The 19,102-nt window shown below is 42.3% G+C and overlaps 1 protein-coding gene across 2 annotated transcripts in view; it reads left to right on the top strand.

Moving 5' to 3' along the window:
- CARD11 (caspase recruitment domain family member 11) overlaps positions 1-19,102 on the top strand; it is a 45,105-nt gene that overhangs the window by 16,955 nt on the left and 9,048 nt on the right. For both annotated transcript variants that reach the window (XM_079320566.1, XM_079320567.1), the window contains 15 exons: positions 4,400-4,612; positions 5,191-5,328; positions 5,994-6,319; positions 7,029-7,208; positions 8,786-8,938; positions 9,030-9,155; positions 9,643-9,840; positions 10,676-10,855; positions 11,906-11,960; positions 13,170-13,279; positions 14,454-14,557; positions 17,189-17,241; positions 17,786-17,918; positions 18,379-18,580; positions 18,950-19,076. In XM_079320566.1, coding sequence (XP_079176692.1) covers positions 4,400-4,612; positions 5,191-5,328; positions 5,994-6,319; positions 7,029-7,208; positions 8,786-8,938; positions 9,030-9,155; positions 9,643-9,840; positions 10,676-10,855; positions 11,906-11,960; positions 13,170-13,279; positions 14,454-14,557; positions 17,189-17,241; positions 17,786-17,918; positions 18,379-18,580; positions 18,950-19,076 — 2,298 coding nt within the window. The remainder of the gene's footprint in view (positions 1-4,399; positions 4,613-5,190; positions 5,329-5,993; positions 6,320-7,028; positions 7,209-8,785; positions 8,939-9,029; positions 9,156-9,642; positions 9,841-10,675; positions 10,856-11,905; positions 11,961-13,169; positions 13,280-14,453; positions 14,558-17,188; positions 17,242-17,785; positions 17,919-18,378; positions 18,581-18,949; positions 19,077-19,102) is intronic.

The raw sequence follows: 19,102 nt of genomic DNA, 5'->3' as shown, positions 1-19,102 counted from the left end.
TAAGCAAAGGAATATAATTTCCTTATCACACTTTAAACTGTGACTTTCCTCTAAAAGTAAAAATAGCGCTAAATCCCTTTGTGGTTTTGTGGTTCTCTGATATTGCAAATCTGCACATATCCACACAAGCAGCTTTTGAGAAAATCACCCAGTTGTTAGACTTTGTCATGTGAGGTGCTGTACAAACTGCAGGGAGAAAAGATATTGCCCCACGGACTCTGGAGGTGTGCAGAGAAAGAGGATGTAGAACACCCTCAAAATGCTGAGGATAATTAGATGCACAATTTTAGAGTGTTGTTTCCATCTTTATTTTTGGTTTAAAGTATGATGATTTGTATGTAATTCTTTCATACTCAGAATTTAACATAAAATTCTGTTCTTATTAACATATAATATGCAAAACATTTAGTGTGCTGTGGTTTCTTTTTAAATACTGCCAGTCTGCAAACATCTGTGACAAATGCAGAAATCCAAATCATAACAATAGATTACCTCTTCCAAAATAAACTTTCTTCTGCTACTCAGTAGGGAGAGAAAACCCTTTTTTCATATTTCACAAAGGGAATATCAGGAAATCTAAAACCTGAGCTGAAAGCTGCATTTGCACTCAGCTTCATGATAATTCCTGAGTATTGACAGGCTGGCAGGAATTGAGAGCATGGGGATGCAAATAATTAAACAGCTGAAGGGTTAATTTCTGCACCATCATCAAACAAAGCACAAAAAACAAAAATGAAGCTTTAGATGTGACCTGATGATGAACACTTTATAGAACCCCTGGGTCTGAAGCCTGCAGGCTTTATTCCCTTGATCAGTGGAGAGTGTCACTGACATATGAGAGTGCAGAGTCTGACTGAGAACAGAGAGCAGCTTTAACTGCAAGGTGATTTGTTCAGCTGAAAAATACACCACAAAAAAAAAACAGCAAACACCCAGAACGATTCATTTGTGTGTAACAGCCAGCAGAAGGATAGTCCCTGAGAGAGAAAAGGAGACAAGGGGAGCAGAGTGTTCCTTTTAATGTAAAAAGGAATCCTCTCTTTTATTTGTCTGCATCTACAGAGACCTTTGAAATAGATGGACCTAGCTGAGATTATTACTGGATTAAGCTCTCCTGCAGTTAAAAGCTATTTTGTATACTAACTACTGAAAGGAGCAGCAGGAGAGCAATTTTTTAACTGCTGTGGTGATTTCTGATTTCTTTTTGCTTAATGTTTGTTGAAGTCAGTCCAAGTCTGTGAGTTCACACCTGTGATTTGTAACGGATGCCATAGTATTCCTATGACATATCACAACTCATGGATGTGTTAGTTTACAGCTCAAGAGGTGTTGGAATCACAAATTAGATAATGGTAATAAAAATCAGATTAAATAAGTGATTACACATTTGAAGTAATTTTAAATCTGTCATTTTTAATTTTATAAATGAAAACAACTTTTCTGCAATATCATCATAGGAAGGACAGAAGCAGAGAATAAGGGCTATAAAATGCCTAGAAAATGCATGTACTGCTAAAAAACTTCTAAAATTAAAGCCAGTAGTACAAGACCTTTATTGGTTTCCCACTGAGTTTCAGTTGTTACATCTAGGTTTTTGACCAGCACACCAAAATTTCACCCAATGGCAAGCATTTCGTTTCCTATTCAACAGTATATTAAATACTAAATCAAAGAATTATTTCCTCAGTAGGAGTGGTTCTGCACTAATATCATCTCTTCATTGCTATTTTTTTTGGAACAGCTCCACAGGACACTGGAGCTCCATGGGGGTTGTGCTCTCAGATCAGCCTGGCCAAAGGCTCACACCAAAGGCAGCACCTCAAGCTCCAGGAAGGGGAGGAGTGATACCTGTGGCACATTCTGGGAGCTGCTGGGCAGCACAGGCTGTTAGAACAGAGCTGAGCTGGGATTCTGGCAAGGCATTTCCAAGGTGGAATTCCAAAGAAAGAAGCAAAAGGGAGTCTGACATTCCTACCTGGCAGTGAAAGACCACTGCACTAGATGTTAATTTCTCAGAGCTTGCTCTCCTTATTTAGCAGGAGTTTGCTACCAGAAATCTTTTAAAATTCTTAGCCACTCATCCAATATACTTATTACTTTCCCATTAAACATTCTGTCCCCAAAATAACAGTATGGATGTATTATGCCCATACACAAGGGACTATTTGATAAAGATTTTTTTTTTAATGTCAGGTAAAAAAAAAAAAAAAAAAAAAAAGTGTATTCATGTTGAGAATTACGCTGATGAGTGAACTCTTCTTTGAATCATTTAGTGGAGAAATCCCTTACTAATGTCCTGAGGGAACTGCTGACAGTGTGCAATAATTTCTGGTTCAGTGCAGCAGATTGCAAGATATCTTGCATTTTATGAAATTCAGGCAAGTGCTTCTTTTGCACTCTGAGGTTCATCCGTGAGCTCCCTGGTACGCTCCCAGAAATTAAAGGGCCTGTGACTCTCCTTTTTTCAGCTGCAGTGGGTGGCTGTGGCTGTGAGCTGACTGAGGTACTGTGTGACCTTCTGCATCTCTGCCTTCCACTCCCCAAAGTCCAGCTTCTCCAATTATGTAGCGTTTGTTAAATTCACCTTTGAAGTGAAATACAGTGACTTCCAGAGTAATGGTGGAGAGTAAAATACATGAGAATGTGTGAGGACTTCAGATGAAGCTCTTTCACCTTTAGCATTCCTCCCACTGCAACCTGCTTTGTAAGGCTTACTCTCTATTGTTTTACCTTTATTCTGCTCATCGCTTCAGTGTCATTTTTGTCACACATAAATACTGGCATTCTGTAAGAATTTCACCCAGTCAGTGTGGAGTTCATAAGATCAGGGAGATTTTTCCCCTAACTACAGCCTTGCCCCATGATTCTGCATCCCATTGAAGTGCTCTGGTCTTCCTGGCCCTCTGGGGACTGCTGTCTCTCCCAGAATATATAATAGCAGTCAGTGGAATAATGAATCCCCATGCGAGCATCAAAGCAAATATGGAATAAGTGGCTCCTAGGATTTTCTCCTACAAAGAAAAGAACTGCTGGAGTACAGGAGATGAACAAAGCCCCTGCCAATGCTCCCTTTACTTGTCCATAGTGTGAAAAAACAGCCAAATTTTTCTCATAGAGATATTGAAAGCCAGACTAGGATTTTTGACAAATTGGGAAAGCTTTTAAAAGCATCAGAGAGCATGCATTGTTTCTGTAGGAATATTCTGCATTTCATTATGTGAGAACACTGACAAACACATTATTTAGCAGATTAGCACTTTTGGCTTTGGTTTTCAAAATGAGGAATTAATAGCCCTTGGCTATGCAGTTCATGAGCTGGTTTTGCTCAGGAATGCTCGGTGTAACACAGGCTGCTCCCCAGTTGCTAAAACTGGAAGCTGAGAAAAACAACATGTTGCTTTTGAGGTCTTTAGTTACTGATTACCAGCAAAGCCTCATAAAGCAGAGCTCTCATCTCATATGCTCCAGGAACTGCATATTCTGCTTCCACCAGGGTCTCTGAACTTGAAATAGAAGCTTATGTTCCACGTGCCACCTGGATCACAAGGTTTAGAATGCAAAAATAGTACCAGTTGAAAGGTTAATATTTATCACAAAATAAAGAAGGAAAGATTTTTTTTTTTTTACAAAGTTTCTTTAGTTTTAACTTCAGTATAAGTTTTCTTGCCTCACTGTAGCCTGCCATGTAACCTTTTCTAATGAGGTGGGTACAAATTAGGAACTGGCAGGAAATTGCTTCGCAAGCACTCAGAAACCGTGTGACAACATTTGCATGAGTCAAGAACATTTTCAGTCTGCAGTGACACAATGCTGTTACCTGCCCCCTCCTGCCAGGAAAGGCAAGGTCTGAGCTCCCAGGTACCTGCACTCCCACCCCTCAGTGCCAGCTGCACACACAGACCTGCCTTAACTATTCTTGTGTGCTGCCACTTACAGGTGCTGCCTCATCACATCTGTGCAGGTTCACATCAGTACAGCCTGGAGGAGCAAAGGAGGTGAAGATGAAAGCCTTCATTGCCTGCAGCCAGTATTTGTCTTTGCTCTGAGCTCTGCAGGTTCATTCCCTTCTTGCCTTGCACTGTGCCCTTTGCCATTGCCTCTCTCGAGCAGAGGCATCCTCTGACTTGTAGAGAGCTTGGTGGAGTTGGCTGAGTGCAGATTCATCACTGGAGAGCAATGAGCAGTAGTTCAGAGGCTCAAGATAGCATTTATGTGAACTCTCATTTCCCAGATGAGCTGAGGACAGGCTGCACTTCAAACAGCTTCAATATTGGGCAAATTCAGCATTAGTCAGAAGTGGTTCTGAGCTCATCCCATATGACATGGAAGCACAAAAAAAAATACCAGGATTGCAGCTGTCCTGCTTGGTGTTCATTTGCCAATTGTGTCCTTTGTTCAGGGGCAGAGCCAGAGATGGATGACTGCCTGGAGACACTGAAAGATGAAGAGGAGGCTTTGTGGGAGAACGTGGAGTGCAACCGGCACATGCTGAGCCGCTACATCAACCCAGCCAAACTGACCCCCTACCTACGGCAGTGCAAGGTCATCGATGAGCAGGATGAGGATGAGGTGCTCAACTCACTCATGCTGCCCTCCAAAATTAACAGAGCAGGTAATTATCTGCTCTGCTCCACCTGCATCTCTGAATAGCTTTGCTCTGCTAAGTCTGGAGAGAGCCTGAATCAAGTTACAGATTATCAGATGAAAACTCTTTTATCTTATTTACAGGAGGTTTGATGTACCGGGAGATTCTGCTGCTATTTTGATAACAAAGACTCTTTCCAGTGCTGTGCAGACTGGAGCTTGTGGGGTTCAAATTCCCATCAAAGCCTTGGCAAATATTTCAGTTAACACAAGCAGCAGTTAGTGCCATTCCAGGAGTAGCTTTTCAGCTGTCTGGCAGTACTTTGTGATTTGTCACTGGAAGATCTGCCATCCCTGCCTGGTAAAGGCCGCACTGAATAACTTATCCTTTGAAATTTCTGTTCCAAAGACCAATTTGCCCACACTCCTGCAGAATAACGATCAGCACAAACATATAGAATTTGTGGCATTACTTTATGGGTTCAGCTGAACTCAGTTAATCAGCTGGATTTTGCACAGCTCATTGCAGAGATGAACATCAGGGATGTGGTATTTGCTCATGCTGCTCGTGGGGCTGATGTGTCCCTCTCTGCTGTCTGTACCCAGGCCGACTGCTGGACATCCTGCACACCAAGGGCCAGAGGGGCTACGTGGTGTTCTTAGAGAGCCTGGAGTTTTACTACCCTGAACTCTACAAACTGGTGACAGGAAAAGAACCTACACGGAGATTTTCCACTATTGTTGGTGAGTAGAATCAATCACAAAAGAGCCTGTCAAAGTAAGGACTCTCTGGAAGACTGGCTTGTTTTTTTTTTCAGGCAAGAAGTGGAAATAAAAGCTAATCTTGGTGTAGAATGTTTTTCAGTCCCCTTCAAAGCAAAATGTGGTAGGTAATGTATAAAGCAAAGGGACTGTCTGAATGAATGTCCCAGCTGTCTGAATGCAACTGAAGAGCTTCAAATAGAGTGATAGGCATTTCCAGAATTCTCAAGAGAAGCTATGTTGGAACAGTGGACTAAATTACTGTTATGGATGACTTACACATGTACAGCATATTTGAAGCATTCAGATTCATTGTACTTGTAGAGATTCCTTTTACAAAGGTTGTGCTATTTCCACAGGCTCAGCTGAAACAAGACAAATGTAAAGGCTTCATCTTCTATCCAGACAAGCTGTACATGTGTATATTGTGATTCTAATACCAGTGTGCTTGTGTAATACTTGTACTGTTCCCAGTTAGGCATGCAGGTCTACAGGTGTGTGAATTTGTGTAAATTCGGCACCTCTGTACATATTCTGAGCTGTTTGTTCCTTACACAGTTCTGCTGATCCTACTAATTACCTTATTAATAAAGTAACTTAAATAAGTTACTTTACCAGACATTGATAAGCTGCTCAAACATTTTCAGTGGAGGAGGGACATGAAGGTCTTACCCATTTCCTAATGAATGAGATCATCAAGCTCCAGCAGCAAGTGAAGACAAAGGACGTGCAGCGCTGTGAGCTCCTGGCCAAGTCCCGCCAGCTGGAGGATGAGAGAAAGCAGCTAAAGCTGAACAAGATAGAGCTGCTGACCTTCCAGGAGAGATACAACAAGATGAAGGAGGAGAGGAATAACTACAACGATGAGCTGGTCAAGGTGAAAGATGAGAACTACAATCTGGCCATGAGATATGCCCAGCTGAGTGACGAGAAGAGCATGGCTGTGATAAGGAGCCGGGACCTGCAGCTGGAGGTGAGATAAATGCTCTGGGCAGCAATGGAGGGTGCCAGTGGCATCTGGGAAAATGAGACCTCCTCTGACAGCAGAAAGATGTGGGGCTCTCATTTGCTTTGCTCATCCAGATGATTGAAGGCAACGCTGTACAGAAATGCCAACTGTAGTGAGGTGTATTAATGGCAGATAATGAATTAACAGAATAGAATGCAAGTAAAAAAAAATTTGAAACAAACCTGCTTACTAAAAACATAATTTTAGCTTTTTTAGACTCAGTAATATTTTAGTACAGTTATCCAACAGCACTACTGCTGCTGGGGATTTATTCAGAAAGATATCCTGAATTTTCTCCTGTGTTTCCTGATCCAAATAGTCCTTGTGCTAAAAGCACAATGTGTGGTCAGCCTCTTAAGTGTTCATTCTATTTCATATCTATTTATTGGAGGATTGAGAATATTTTTGGTCCAGGTATTCTAAAATTTCACAACCAGCCTATATGAGTTGTAGCTGGCACCTAGCAGGTTTGTACTTGAGACTTCACCAGTTCAGTTGTGGACATTCAACTCCCAATTATTGACTTCTTGTTAGCATTCATGGTTTAAGCTACTTTTCCCCCCTGTGTTTTCCACCTGGAAGCAAGAATTTTTTCAGAGCACAAAATATCAGAGCTAGGAAGAATTCCCTTCCTCCTCTCTTTCTCCTTTTCACTGCTCCCTGGCTGCTTTAGATTGACCAGCTGAAGCATCGCTTGAACAAGGTGGAAGAGGAGTGCAAGCTGGAGAGGAACCAGTCTTTGAAGCTGAAAAATGATATTGAAAACCGACCCAAAAAGGAACAGGTTCTGGAGCTGGAGCGGGAAAATGAGATGATGAAGACAAAAATCCAGGAGTTACAGTCCATCATTCAGGTATAAAAGCAGCTTGCTGCCTTTAAAATCCAAACCCACACATTCTCCAGTTACAGTGCAGGAGGTGTTGGCTGAAACCTCTGCCTGCAAAGCTCCAACCAGCATAAGTGTAAAGTTTGGGCAAACAGAAGGCTGCTTGTACAGCTCCCAGCTGCCTGGAGTGCTCCCTGTACAGACACATGCATGAGGAGGAGTTCTACAAAAATAGACCTCTAAAAAAATCAACTGTACATGAGAAATTGGCTCTTCCAAGAGTGTAGTGTTTAATTGCTGAACATTGTACCAGCCTGTCACTACAAATCTGTGTTAAACAGCCAGCACAGAAATTTCTGACAGTGGCACTGTGTACTCCATGTTAGGCTGTTTCCATATCTTTGCCAAAAGGCTTTAATGAAGCAGAAGATGATAAAAATTCCTGTATTTGAGTGGTCACTAAGCACCAGGGTGCCCTACTGAACCCTGCTATAACCTGCTCAGGAAGCTTCACCAAACTGTGTTTGGGCAGGTAGGGAAAACTGTTGATGTACAGCACATTTAGGACTCCTCTGCGAGGAACTTAGCCAAATACTGGGATATATGTGAGATTACTAAGCACTTTGTTAGAAAAGGCTTGTGGCATTTTGAAATGACACCTAAAAATTATCAATAGAAGGCCTTTCAGAAATGGCTGTAGCCTCTAGCAGTGCCTAACGATTCTTAATTCTAACACAAATCCAATTCAAAGGTTGAGAAAGAGTGTAGGGTAGAAGATTCTGGAAGCTCTGGTTCATGTGAGTTTCTTATATTAATTGAAATGATCTTACAGCTCTTAAAGAAACAGTGAGATAGCTAAAAATAGGATTTAAATTCTCCTAAGTGAAAGTATAAATAAACTCAAACCAGTTTGGTTTAGAAATGCTTAGATATGCTTAGAAATATTGGATAACCCAAATGTCCCTGAAATCTCCATCTCAGCCTAGGTATTTTAAAAATAAATATACATATCTCTTGCTAGCATTTTATGCTTTTTTCATCTTTCATTTTGGATGGCAATTATGTGTTGGAACCTGCTTTGGTAATCTTGTTAATTTTAAATCTGAAATAAATTATATTCCTGGACAGTGTAGAAAAAGAACCTGTGGTACAGGGTACTCCAGGCATGTTTAATATTCTCTGAGCACAGTCCTGCAAAGCCTGTGCATGCCTTAAAAATTCTCCTGAATATTTTCTTAGGTCCTGCTCTTTGGAAAAGGGTGATTTTTGTGCTCAGTGAGATCTGATTAATAGAAAAGAGTTCTGAATACAGGGTTTGGAGTGAAGAATTGTCAGTGCATCCAAACCAGATCAAATTATAGCCAGTACAATAGACCAGTAAAACAGTTCCTTCATCAGACTGTTCTGACAGCAAGACAGATTTTATTCATCTTTTCTGACACTGCTTTAAAATATGAACAAATGTCCATCTCTTCTCCTACTTTCCCATTGCAGTACCTTGTTCATTTGCTATTCTTCTTACTTTTTACTGTCTCTGGCACTTCTCTCACTGCAAAACTATTTTCTGTTTCCCTGGCCTGGCTCTAAAAAATGTCTTTCCTCAGGCTGACAAGAGGGGTTTGCCAGATTCAGACAAAGCCATTTTGGATATTCTGGAACACGACCGTAAGGAGGCACTGGAGGATCGTCATGAGTTGGTCAACAAGATCTTTAATCTCCAAGAGGAGATCCGTCATGTGGAGGACTTGAGAGACAAGGTGAGGAATGGGAGGGTGGAGAGATGAAATCTCAGTGTGGTGCCCAAAATGCCTCTGAGAGCAGTGGTGGTTAACAGTGTGTCATTTTCAGTATCTTGAGGAGAAAGAAGATTTGGAGTTAAAGTGCTCAACACTAGGAAAAGACTGTGAGATGTACAAGCACCGCATGAACACTGTGATGATACAGCTGGAAGAGGTGGAAAAGGAGCGGGACCAGGTAGCTCACAGTTAAAGCAGGGGAAAATCAATAGCAAAAGCCTCTATCTGTTCTGTGTCACTTTGGGGAATTGTAGGTAATTGGCCCCAAAATACCATTATAAAATAAGCAGTTAAAAGAATTACTTGTTGGGATGTGCATTATGGTAATTAAACACAGGGTAATATTGGGTTGTTTCCACAGTGTAGCATCTGGCAGGCAGGACCAGGTTCTTTACAGCAGCTCCTGCAAGGCTTTATGTCAGTGTCAAGTCACCCCATTTGTACTCTGGGACACTTTACCCCATCCCAGAGGGAGCTGTAAATGAACCACCCTCATCATCATAATTTTTAATGGTGCTGCTGTGGCACATCCTGGTCCTGATTGCTGTGTTAATGGGTGCCTGGGTGCCACTTCTGCAGTCCCCATTGCCAACACCTCACAAACAAAAGCAGCAGGAGAGGTTCTGGTGCCCAGGTGCCAGAGAGGTTTCCTGCGCTCGCTGCAGGCGTTCCGCTCGCGCGACGAGGCTCAGACCCAGTACTCCCACTGCCTGATTGAGAAGGATAAATACAGGAAGCAGATCCGGGAGCTGGAGGAGAGGAACGACGAGCTCAGGATTGAGGTGGTGCGGAAGGAAGCGTGCATCGTCAACCTGGAGTGCAAACTCCGGCGCCTCTCCAAGGACAGCAACTTCCTCGACCAGGTACGCCTGAGCAAGACAGACATTGATCTTTGGTTAAGATTTGCTTTTGCAAACATTTTTATCTGGAAGGGAGAGGAGACTTTCTTAATTCCTTCCATCAATTAACTGAAAAAAAAAATCTCCTCCTACTAAATGTCTTGCCCAAGGACAGCAACTTCCTCGACCAGGTACGCCTGAGCAAGACAGACATTGGTTCTTTGGTGAAGATTTGCTTTTGCAAACGTTTTGGTCTGGAAGGGAGAGGAGACTTTTCTAATTCTTTCTATGAATTAACTAGAAAAAAAAAATCTCCTTCTACTAAATGTCCTGCCCAAGGACAGCAACTTCCTCAACCAGGTACGCCTGAGCAAGACAGACATCGGTTCTTTGGTTAAGATTTCTTTTGCAAACATTTTGGTCTGGAAGGGGGAGGAGACTTTCTTAATTCCTTCCATGAATTAACTGAAAAAAATAATCTCCTCCTACTAAATGTTGGCGTTGTGAATTCTTTGCTATAGTGTTTTTCAAGTTGTCTGTCATGAACATGGCTTCCCAAAGGCTGCTGTTCCACAGCTTGACTTGAAATGCAAGAGGAAAAATGCAGAAAAACAATTATTTTCTACAATGGGGTAGAAACTACAAATGTTTTTTAGGTACGTGAGTGAAAAAGAATTCAGTCTGTGACCAGAAATCCCCACAAATCTCAGCCCAAATTACTTATTGGGTCTGGAGCCACATTCTATGTGAGCTTCTGAAGCACTGAGTTACAATAAGTTCAATCAGATTACTCTAAAAAAAGGTTATGAGTTGTACCAAACTGGTGCCAGGAATAAAAGTGTTCCCTTGTGATCTTTAGAGTTTGCCACGGAATCTTCCCATTACCGTTATCTCCCAGGCCTTTGGGACTTCTGGCCCAAAAGCCAATGGTCAGGAAGCCGATGACTCCTCCACTTCTGAGGACTCTCCAGAAGACAACAAATTCTTCTTGCCTGATCAAGTTCGTCTCAAGAGAAGATTGAACCTAAAGGGGATCCAGGTGTGTCTGAATCTGAGGCTGGAATGACACAGAGCAGGGACTTTAAGAACTATCAGATATAACACATGTTGTGTTTGTGCCTCTGAAACTGCTGTAAAGATAAGAATAGATCTGTGTATGATAGTGAGCTGTCAGTTTTTGCCCTGTGGTGATTTGCATCTTGAGGAGCAGATCTAATCAGGCTTCATAGACTGTTTTCTGTCCCTTCCTTCTCCCCACTTTCTGTTTTCTTCTCGCTCGTGCTGTTCATTCGCATTCTTGGAGCGTTGTCAATAAATTGATTCTTTGCCTCCTTAACATTAGTGGGAAAAAAAAATGACATAATGCCTGAGGTCCAACACACACTGAAGGTGAAAAATGAAACGTTGGTAGAAAAGCTCTCAGCAGCTGGAAGGAAAAATAGAAAGAAATGGACACAATCTAGAGAAAAATTAACTATTTAATTTAGAATTAAGTTATGGCAATTTCCTTGCCCCTAACAGGAAGGGGTAGCATGAGTTGGGTTAATGTTTTCTCCAACTAGCAGCATTCACATGGTTATTATCTGATGCTGGACTCATGAACTGTAAAAAAAACCCACAAAAATCTAACATTTGGGGTTTTGAGGTTCTCTTTCCTTTCATCTGTGTTTGAATTCTCCCTGCCCTTCATAACCTTTCTGAGCTCTGACTGTCATTATTACTTATGGCAATAGAGCTGCATTTTTCACATTGCACACTCCAAAAGGATGCCTGTTGTACTAACAGCTGCCTGAAACCAGTCCCAAGGCCCCCACTTCACCTTTTGTCTCTTTGTTCCCTCAGCAGAATCTGGAAATTGCAATGTATTTGGGCCAGACATTCAAAAGGAGTCAGGTAGTTCACCCTCCATCACTGCTGTGGCATTTAGATACCTAAATATTTTCTAAATTTTGGGTCCTGTTGTTTAAAGAAGGGCAAGTATATTACAACATAACAGTAAAAAAAAAAAAAAAAGGTGATGAAAATATCTGGTTTACAGTGTGTGGCAAGTATTCTCCATTTGTACTGATTTTTGTCCCCTTTCTTTTAGATAAGTCCAAGAGCAAAATCCCCTGTCAGCATGAACAAAACATCAGAGTTTCAAGGTCAGAAAGAAGACCCATGTCCTTATTCCTTTTCCATTGCTTTGTCTCTTTCACTTAATCTCTCTAAGTTGTTTTAACAAATATGCCAACCAGGGAAATTCTTAACTAAGTCCATGTCAGTGAAAAAAACCCAGTTTCTCTCACAGTTACAAATATAATAATTTAAAGTAGTCAAGTGTTCTACTTCACTCTCCTCTCCCTCCAAAGATACCTCCCCAGGCACATTATGTGCATCCCACAGCTTACCTAAATTTTCTGTTTACTCAGTTTTCCATTTAGGTTACAAAAGTTGGAAAGTCATTTGTGTAGCATCTGTACTAAAAATCATTATATCATTCTCTTTTTGCTGTTGGAAAAATCATTCAAGCTGAAAAGGCCCTAATCTAGTGATTGTCTAATGAGTTCCTTTGTCCTTCAGCAAAAAGGAATTAATTTTAAATCTAAAGTATTGCAAAGGCTGGGAGAGGGGGATTGACCCATGCTCCAGCCAGCTGCCAAATTACCAGATTTGTTGCTGTACACTCATGTTTGAGCTACTCCTAATTCCTCTTGTCTGTAACACTACCCCTGAAACACCAAACACCATCAGAGGCAGCACTTCAGTAGTTGTGTGTGCCCCTGTTGGACAAAATATCCTGGGACACACAGCTCCTGCTCCCAGGTATTCCATGTTAAACAGCAGCTTTGCTGTCAGGCAATGTGCAACATCAGTACCAAGCAGAGATGCTGAGGAAGGGAAGGAGTCCACACTCACTCTGTGTTACCTGGGGCTGCTGAAGATTTCAGGCTTCTTGGTCCCTGTTGTAAAATTTTTATTGTAAGAAAGTATATTTCAATGAGGCAACCTTGCAGACCACCAGATTCAGGTGGTGAAATTAAACATAAATTCATGAAATAATCCCTCTAATTTGTCAAATAGCATTCACAGATCTGTTAAAACACCCAGGACAGAGCTGAGAGACAAAGTGGGCAGGAGGCTGTGCAGAGGGGTGGGAATTTCTGTGCTCTGTTGAGAATTGCTGGGAAGGAACAGGAGCCAGGGCTGCAGGCAGGAGCGTGCCCAGAGCCCCTGTCCAGTACAAGTCCAGCCAAAATGGACAGAGAGCAGAAGTGCAGTGGCACCTGTGGGAAAGGCTGTGCACTGGAAGTGCTCTGACATGCCTGTCTCTCTCTCTGTGTGTTTTCTCTGTTGTCTCCCCATGAGTGCAGCAGTCAGAGCACAGGATGAAGACGCGGCCGAGGGCAGCACTGGCCGCACGGACACGAGCTCCTCTGTGTCCATCACTAACTCCATCAGCAGCTGTGAAATCACCAAGATTGTAAGGATGCCCCTTGCCTGTCTAAAGACATCTCTCCTAATGTGGTTCAGAGCTTTCACAACTCAGTATTAGCACTTCCCCAGAGTCCCAGCTGTGATCCTATTCAAGGCTCTTGTCAGAAGCTCCCTTAATCCTTTTACCAGTATTTTGTTAGAACTATGTTATTAACCTTTCCCAAAATCACAGAATTGGTTTATGTTTATTTAAAGATATTTCAGAAGTATTTATGATCTCTTGCTGTCTCCTTATTCTATTTAACATTTACTGTTAGAACAAATAGATTTGCTTTAAAAGCTGCTTTATAACTTACTTGAGAAATTTTTAAGGGTTTTTTTGAGTTCTATAATGCTTTTCCTGTCTCTAAGTAATAGTGACTGAGGAAAGGGGTGCAGATCACAGTTGGAAACTTCTGCATACCATAGTCAAACTATTTCTTCCCTGCTTGCTGTATCCCCATAATCTTCCAAGGTAGATATTCCATTATACATATGTGAGCACTGACACAGCAGGACAGGCAGATAGAGAGAGTGCTCTTGCAGAGTGTTAATAACAAAGAACAAAACATCTTTCTAGAACACCGTGAAAAATACTGCCCCCAGGAAATTAAAATTATACTCAAGAATAGCCAGGAAAGAACTTGCTGCCACTCGTAATAAGCTTAGCTGGGTTAGGAATATTTTTTTGAATATCTGTTGGATGTTTAGATGACTTATCCTGTCCTCCCTTTAGTGCAATTCAGGGTTTAGTTTCCAGTGCACTGGAAGATTAATTATTTAATATATGGAGATGGGTATTTTTCTTCCTCATTCCAACTATATATATTTATATAAGTATACATACTGCTTTTCATCCCCCCCTCCTGTGTCAGCTGTGTCACACATACACCACACATCAAGGGTAAAGTTACAATGGCTCAGTAAATCAGGCAGTTATGTGGTCACAGGAGAAGGTGCAGTGGCAGCACACAAGCTGTGCATTGTGCTAAAAACTGGGATATATGAGTGCTCTTGGATTCTGCACAGCTAGAATCAACTCCTCTTCCTTTTCTGTGTGTGCTCCTCAGTGCAGAGTGCAGCCAGAGCAGAGCACCATTGTTAATGCTGCTGTGAGTTAGAAGTGAGAGCACATTTCAGCCAGATAACCTTTCTGACACCCCTTGGTTTCTCATTGCAAGCAAACCCTGCGAAATCGCAATGACAGCATCATGTCGACCACGCCGGAGCCTCCCGGGAACGACTCCATCGTGCGGCGCTGCAAGGAGGACACCCCTCACTGCAGGTGGGTCACACCTCCCGAGCACCACGACAAGGGAAAATGGCTCTACAGCGTCTGCCTCTGCTTGAGGAGCCTCTGTAAGGCACAGCATTAACCTAAACTTAAGGCTGCAGCTCTTCATCCCACATTTTGTCCAGACCACTCAGGGCTGTCTGAGTTCAGCTGGGATGAGTGACACCCTGCAGCACTGACTGTAATGGACAGAAACACCAGCAGGACTGGATGACTCGGCACTGATGCTGTTGGAGAGAGTGCTTTCTCTGCCTTTTACACTGATCCAGATTCAGTTCCTGCCCCTCATCTCCATGCTGCCCACGTGAACCTGTTCTTTCCCCTTCTCTCAAAGCCCCTCTTTTGCTTTGTAAGCTGCTGAAGTGGAGCAGAGCATCTTGCACGTCTGTGAAGAGTGGAGGGGAGAAGTGGAGGAGGGAGGTGATTTTTGTGAATCTCAGAGGCTGTTTCTCAGCAGAGAAGGGAGGGGAGAGAGGCTTTGCCCTTGGCTTCACCTTCTGCTGCAGCTTCCACTTCTGTCAGGTCAGGGCCCCATGGAGTTCCCCTGGCAGTGAAATCACATCAGCTGGTGAGTGGGAAGTTGGTGGCAGGAAGGAGAGAGACCTCTCCAGCCTCACAGTTCCCTAAAGGGCACTGACCCCTTTTCTAAGAGGCTTTCTGCAATGTGATACTCACACATGCTGTATTGGTGTGGTGTCAATAGCATCAGTGTCTGCATCAGAAATGTCAAGAGACACAAATACATTCCCTAAAGGTACCAAGTGGAAGGAGAAAAGAACAGAGCAGACCAATTTAGAAAAAAGCAATATATCTGGAGGGTTTAGATCTTTATTATATTTGTTTTTAATATCTAATATTTATTAGAACTTTATTCAGATTTTTATGTTTTTCAAAACAATCTGATCTTGGGCAGACTGCCACTTCTGCCTCTCTCTCTCTGGACAGCTTTTCAAGGCAGCTTTCCACTGAGGGCATCCTCAGCTGGTTCTCCCACATAATTTTCTAGGCTGCTGAGGATTTAAGCAGTGTTTATTTTAGTCTCCCTTAGCTTCTCCTTCATTGTCCTCCAAGTGCCTTTTTAAAGTGTGTTGTGTCAATTCAAGATGGAGAAAAGGGGTTTTTTATTAATGATTTGAATGTTTTGTGCTTCAGGTGCTTGAGAAACCTTTGGCACACCTGAACTTTTCAATATTTGCAGTATATTACAGAACACAGTAGAGATTACATGGATATTATTCATCTTGTGGAACTATTTCACTGTAACTCTGACTGTGTTCTGCTCCATGTGTTAAGGCATTGGAAGACTGAGTTGTACTGAAATCTGAATTTTTCCCTAATTTTAGATATTCTTCATGTGGAAATAAAAGGTACCCCCCTGAAACAAGGTCTGAATGTGGGCTTACTTTGTTGAGCTGATAATCACCAAAGTCAAGTGTCTCAAGAGCCTGCCCAAAAGTTCACTGTAGTTTATAACTTTATAATTAGCATGATAAATTTTTGGAATTTATTTGTGAACATAATCCAGAATAATTGCTGTTTCCAAGCCAAGTTGCAGGTTTCACAGTTCATCTCTTCTTAATTTGTGTGGAAAAAAAAGGTGAGATCATCATTTAATGTAGGAAAAGGTACATTATTTCCCTGCTTATGCATGATGTAAAAATAGCTGATTCTCTGCAGCCTGGCTGCAAAAATTCACCCTTCAGCTGAAGCCAAATATGAGGAATATCAGCTCCATAGGAGACCTACAAATCATTTTGAATGGAAAAAACAACAAGCTGTTATTTAAACAGCTTTGCAACCAAAGGACATGGTTTAATGAAGTCCTTCTAGTGAAGCTGACAGATCACTCACTTGGATGGACAGCCCCAATATCCCTGTAAGAGCAAAATTTCAGTGAATTTAGAGTGGTTTTAAGGCCAGCCAGCCTAGTCACCTTTGCAGGAATGTCTGTGTCCCTGGGAGCTGGGCTGGGATCAGCTGTGGCAGCTCCTGTGCCAAAGCCTGGAGCACTTTGCCATTCTGTACTGCAGGTACCTGAGTAGCCATGCAAGGTCCCCTGAAACTGCTATAAAATGCTTCAAGTACTTTAAATCAAGCAGATAAATGACTCCTCCTCTGCTGCACCTCAGTAACTTCCCTGGCATTCACTCTGTCCATCAGTGAACTTCTGGCTTTTTGCTCTGTTGTTGAAAACCCCCATAGTGCAGTGCATGCACTACAGACGTGCTTTTTCTCCATGCTGAGGCAAGTGTGGTGTGAGTCACACACCAGACCATCAGTCAGCAGCTTCCTTTTGTCCTCAGCAAAATCCTCATTCCCCCACTGCTGTTGGCAGTTCTTCCTTCTGAACCTTCTTGCTGCTTCACATGCTTCCCATGCTGGCTGACACGTTGTCTCCTGCCCTTTTCTGTATCTTCCCTGGACCCTCAAAGATATTACTTGCTTATTTTTTTTTGCAGCTGCACTATTGCTTGATGCAGCACCTTCAACATCTTCCTTTTTCACAGAAGTTCCTCCTTCAGAACTTAATGAAATCTACTGAAGCTGGAAATCTGCTGAAAGCTTGAAAGTGTTCATCTTTCTTTCTCTTCCATTTTCTCATGCTTTATTTTTTAATTCCAGCCTGGCTGAAGAGGACAATGACAGCTTTGGATGTGATGCTTTGGAGCTGGATGGTAAGCAAGAGGATATCATGTATAATAGAATTATGAGCTAGTATGTGATCAGCTCCCCAGCTACAGAGACTGTCAGATAACCAACCCTGCTCTAAGTAAATGGGACAGCCTGTGAATATTTCAAGAAAACAAAGGGTCAACCAGTGGTGAGAAGGGGAAAGCAGTCATTCCTGAAAAACTAAGTAGGAAAAGGGTTATTTTTGTTCCCATGAGGGTTGTCAAACACTGGAACAGGGTTGTCCAGAGAGTTTTAGTCTATCTCTTCATCCTTGGAGGTGTCAAAATACAGCTGGATAAAGTCCTGAGCAATCTCCTTGAGCTGACCTTGCACTGACCTTTGACTAGACAGTCTCCAGAGGTCCCTTCCATTTTCTGTTCTATGAGAATGGCATTCCTTGTGCCATATCCTGTGGATATGAATCATACCTCTGTATGAAGAATTTCCTACTTCAGCTTTCACTGGGATCAATCAAAATTCATTTCCCCCTTTTCCATCTTTGTCACTTTATCCAGAACTCATTATCATTCATGTTACTCTTTCCAGATGACAGTCATGACAGGCATTCACATGGAGCTCCTTCAGTGCACTCTTCTTCCTCTTCTCATCAGTCAGAAGGCCTGGATGCTTATGAGCTTGAGCATGTCAACTCCATATTTAGGAAGTTCTCTCTGGAAAGGTATTTGAGATGCCAGTTTACTTACCTGAGACATTGAGAGGAAAGGGTGCTGTAGTAGAAATTCTCTATTTATTTATTAGTTACTGAAGTTATAACAGCAGGAGTGATTATGGTGGCAGCAGTGTAACCTTATCTTGGGGCCCTTTCATGTCCTATAAACCTGTGAAGGTCATCCTAAAAATTCAAAAACTTCAAGGCAGACAAAATCTTCTAAAGGCTTCAATTTCTCCTTGTGATCTTGCTGTCTTGCTGAGCAAAGAACTGTTATACACTGAGTTTTCAGAGATGCACAGGAGCAATCCAGATGCTCTTCTCCAGAACTTCTGCAGTAAGGAGGCAGATTTTCTTTAGAGTCCGTAGATTGATAATGCTAGAAGTTTATTAGTGTATCTCTCATTTCTCATGCATGCATTGAACTCAGAGTGAGATAACCCTTTTTCCCTTCCTCTCCTGGACACAGACCCTTCCGTCCCTCCGTCACGTCCGTGGGCCGCGTCAGGAGCTCGTGTCCCACCATCCAGCGCGTGACACTCAACGGGGACAGCCTCAACTCGGAGATCACCCTGCTGGGGGGCAATGACAAAGGCAGCTTTGTCAGCTCTGTCAAGACAGGCTCCCCTGCAGAGAAGGCTGGCCTCCGAGAGGGACACCAGATCCTCCTGGTGAGCATGACACGGTCACCAGGCGGCACGGGGTGTCTGCCCCCACCCGTTTCTCTTTGTTTAGTTTTCCCTCCATTGCCAATATTCCCAAACCATTTTCCTGTTAAAATGCCTCCAAGGGGGAAAAACACTCCCCACAATTTATATTCCAGGGAAGCCTGGGATTGTCCAAATGCTGCAGTTCTGTTAACTGCTAGCATTCCTAATTTGAGGGAAAAAAAAATTATATAATTAGGACATAATCTACATCCTGCTAACAGAGTGTCTGCATTTTTTAATAAGAAAAATATCATGGCACTTTAAAAAAAATGGTTTAATTGACTCAGAGACTGAACCTGCACTGGAGAGTAATACTTCTTTCATATCTAGTTGGAGGGCTGCATTAAAGGGGAAAATCAAAGTGTTCCTTTGGATACTTGCACAAAGGAAGAAGTTCACTGGACAATTCAGAGGTGCAGTGGTCCAGTAACACTCCAGTATAAATCAAATCATGAAGGTAAGACCAAAAGTATTTCTTATCTC

This window comes from Erithacus rubecula (genome assembly GCF_903797595.1).
Source record: "Erithacus rubecula genome assembly, chromosome: 17".
Taxonomy (NCBI): domain Eukaryota; kingdom Metazoa; phylum Chordata; class Aves; order Passeriformes; family Muscicapidae; genus Erithacus; species Erithacus rubecula.
The sequence above is the reverse complement of the archived record's forward strand: the minus strand, read 5'-3'. Positions and strand labels throughout refer to the sequence as shown.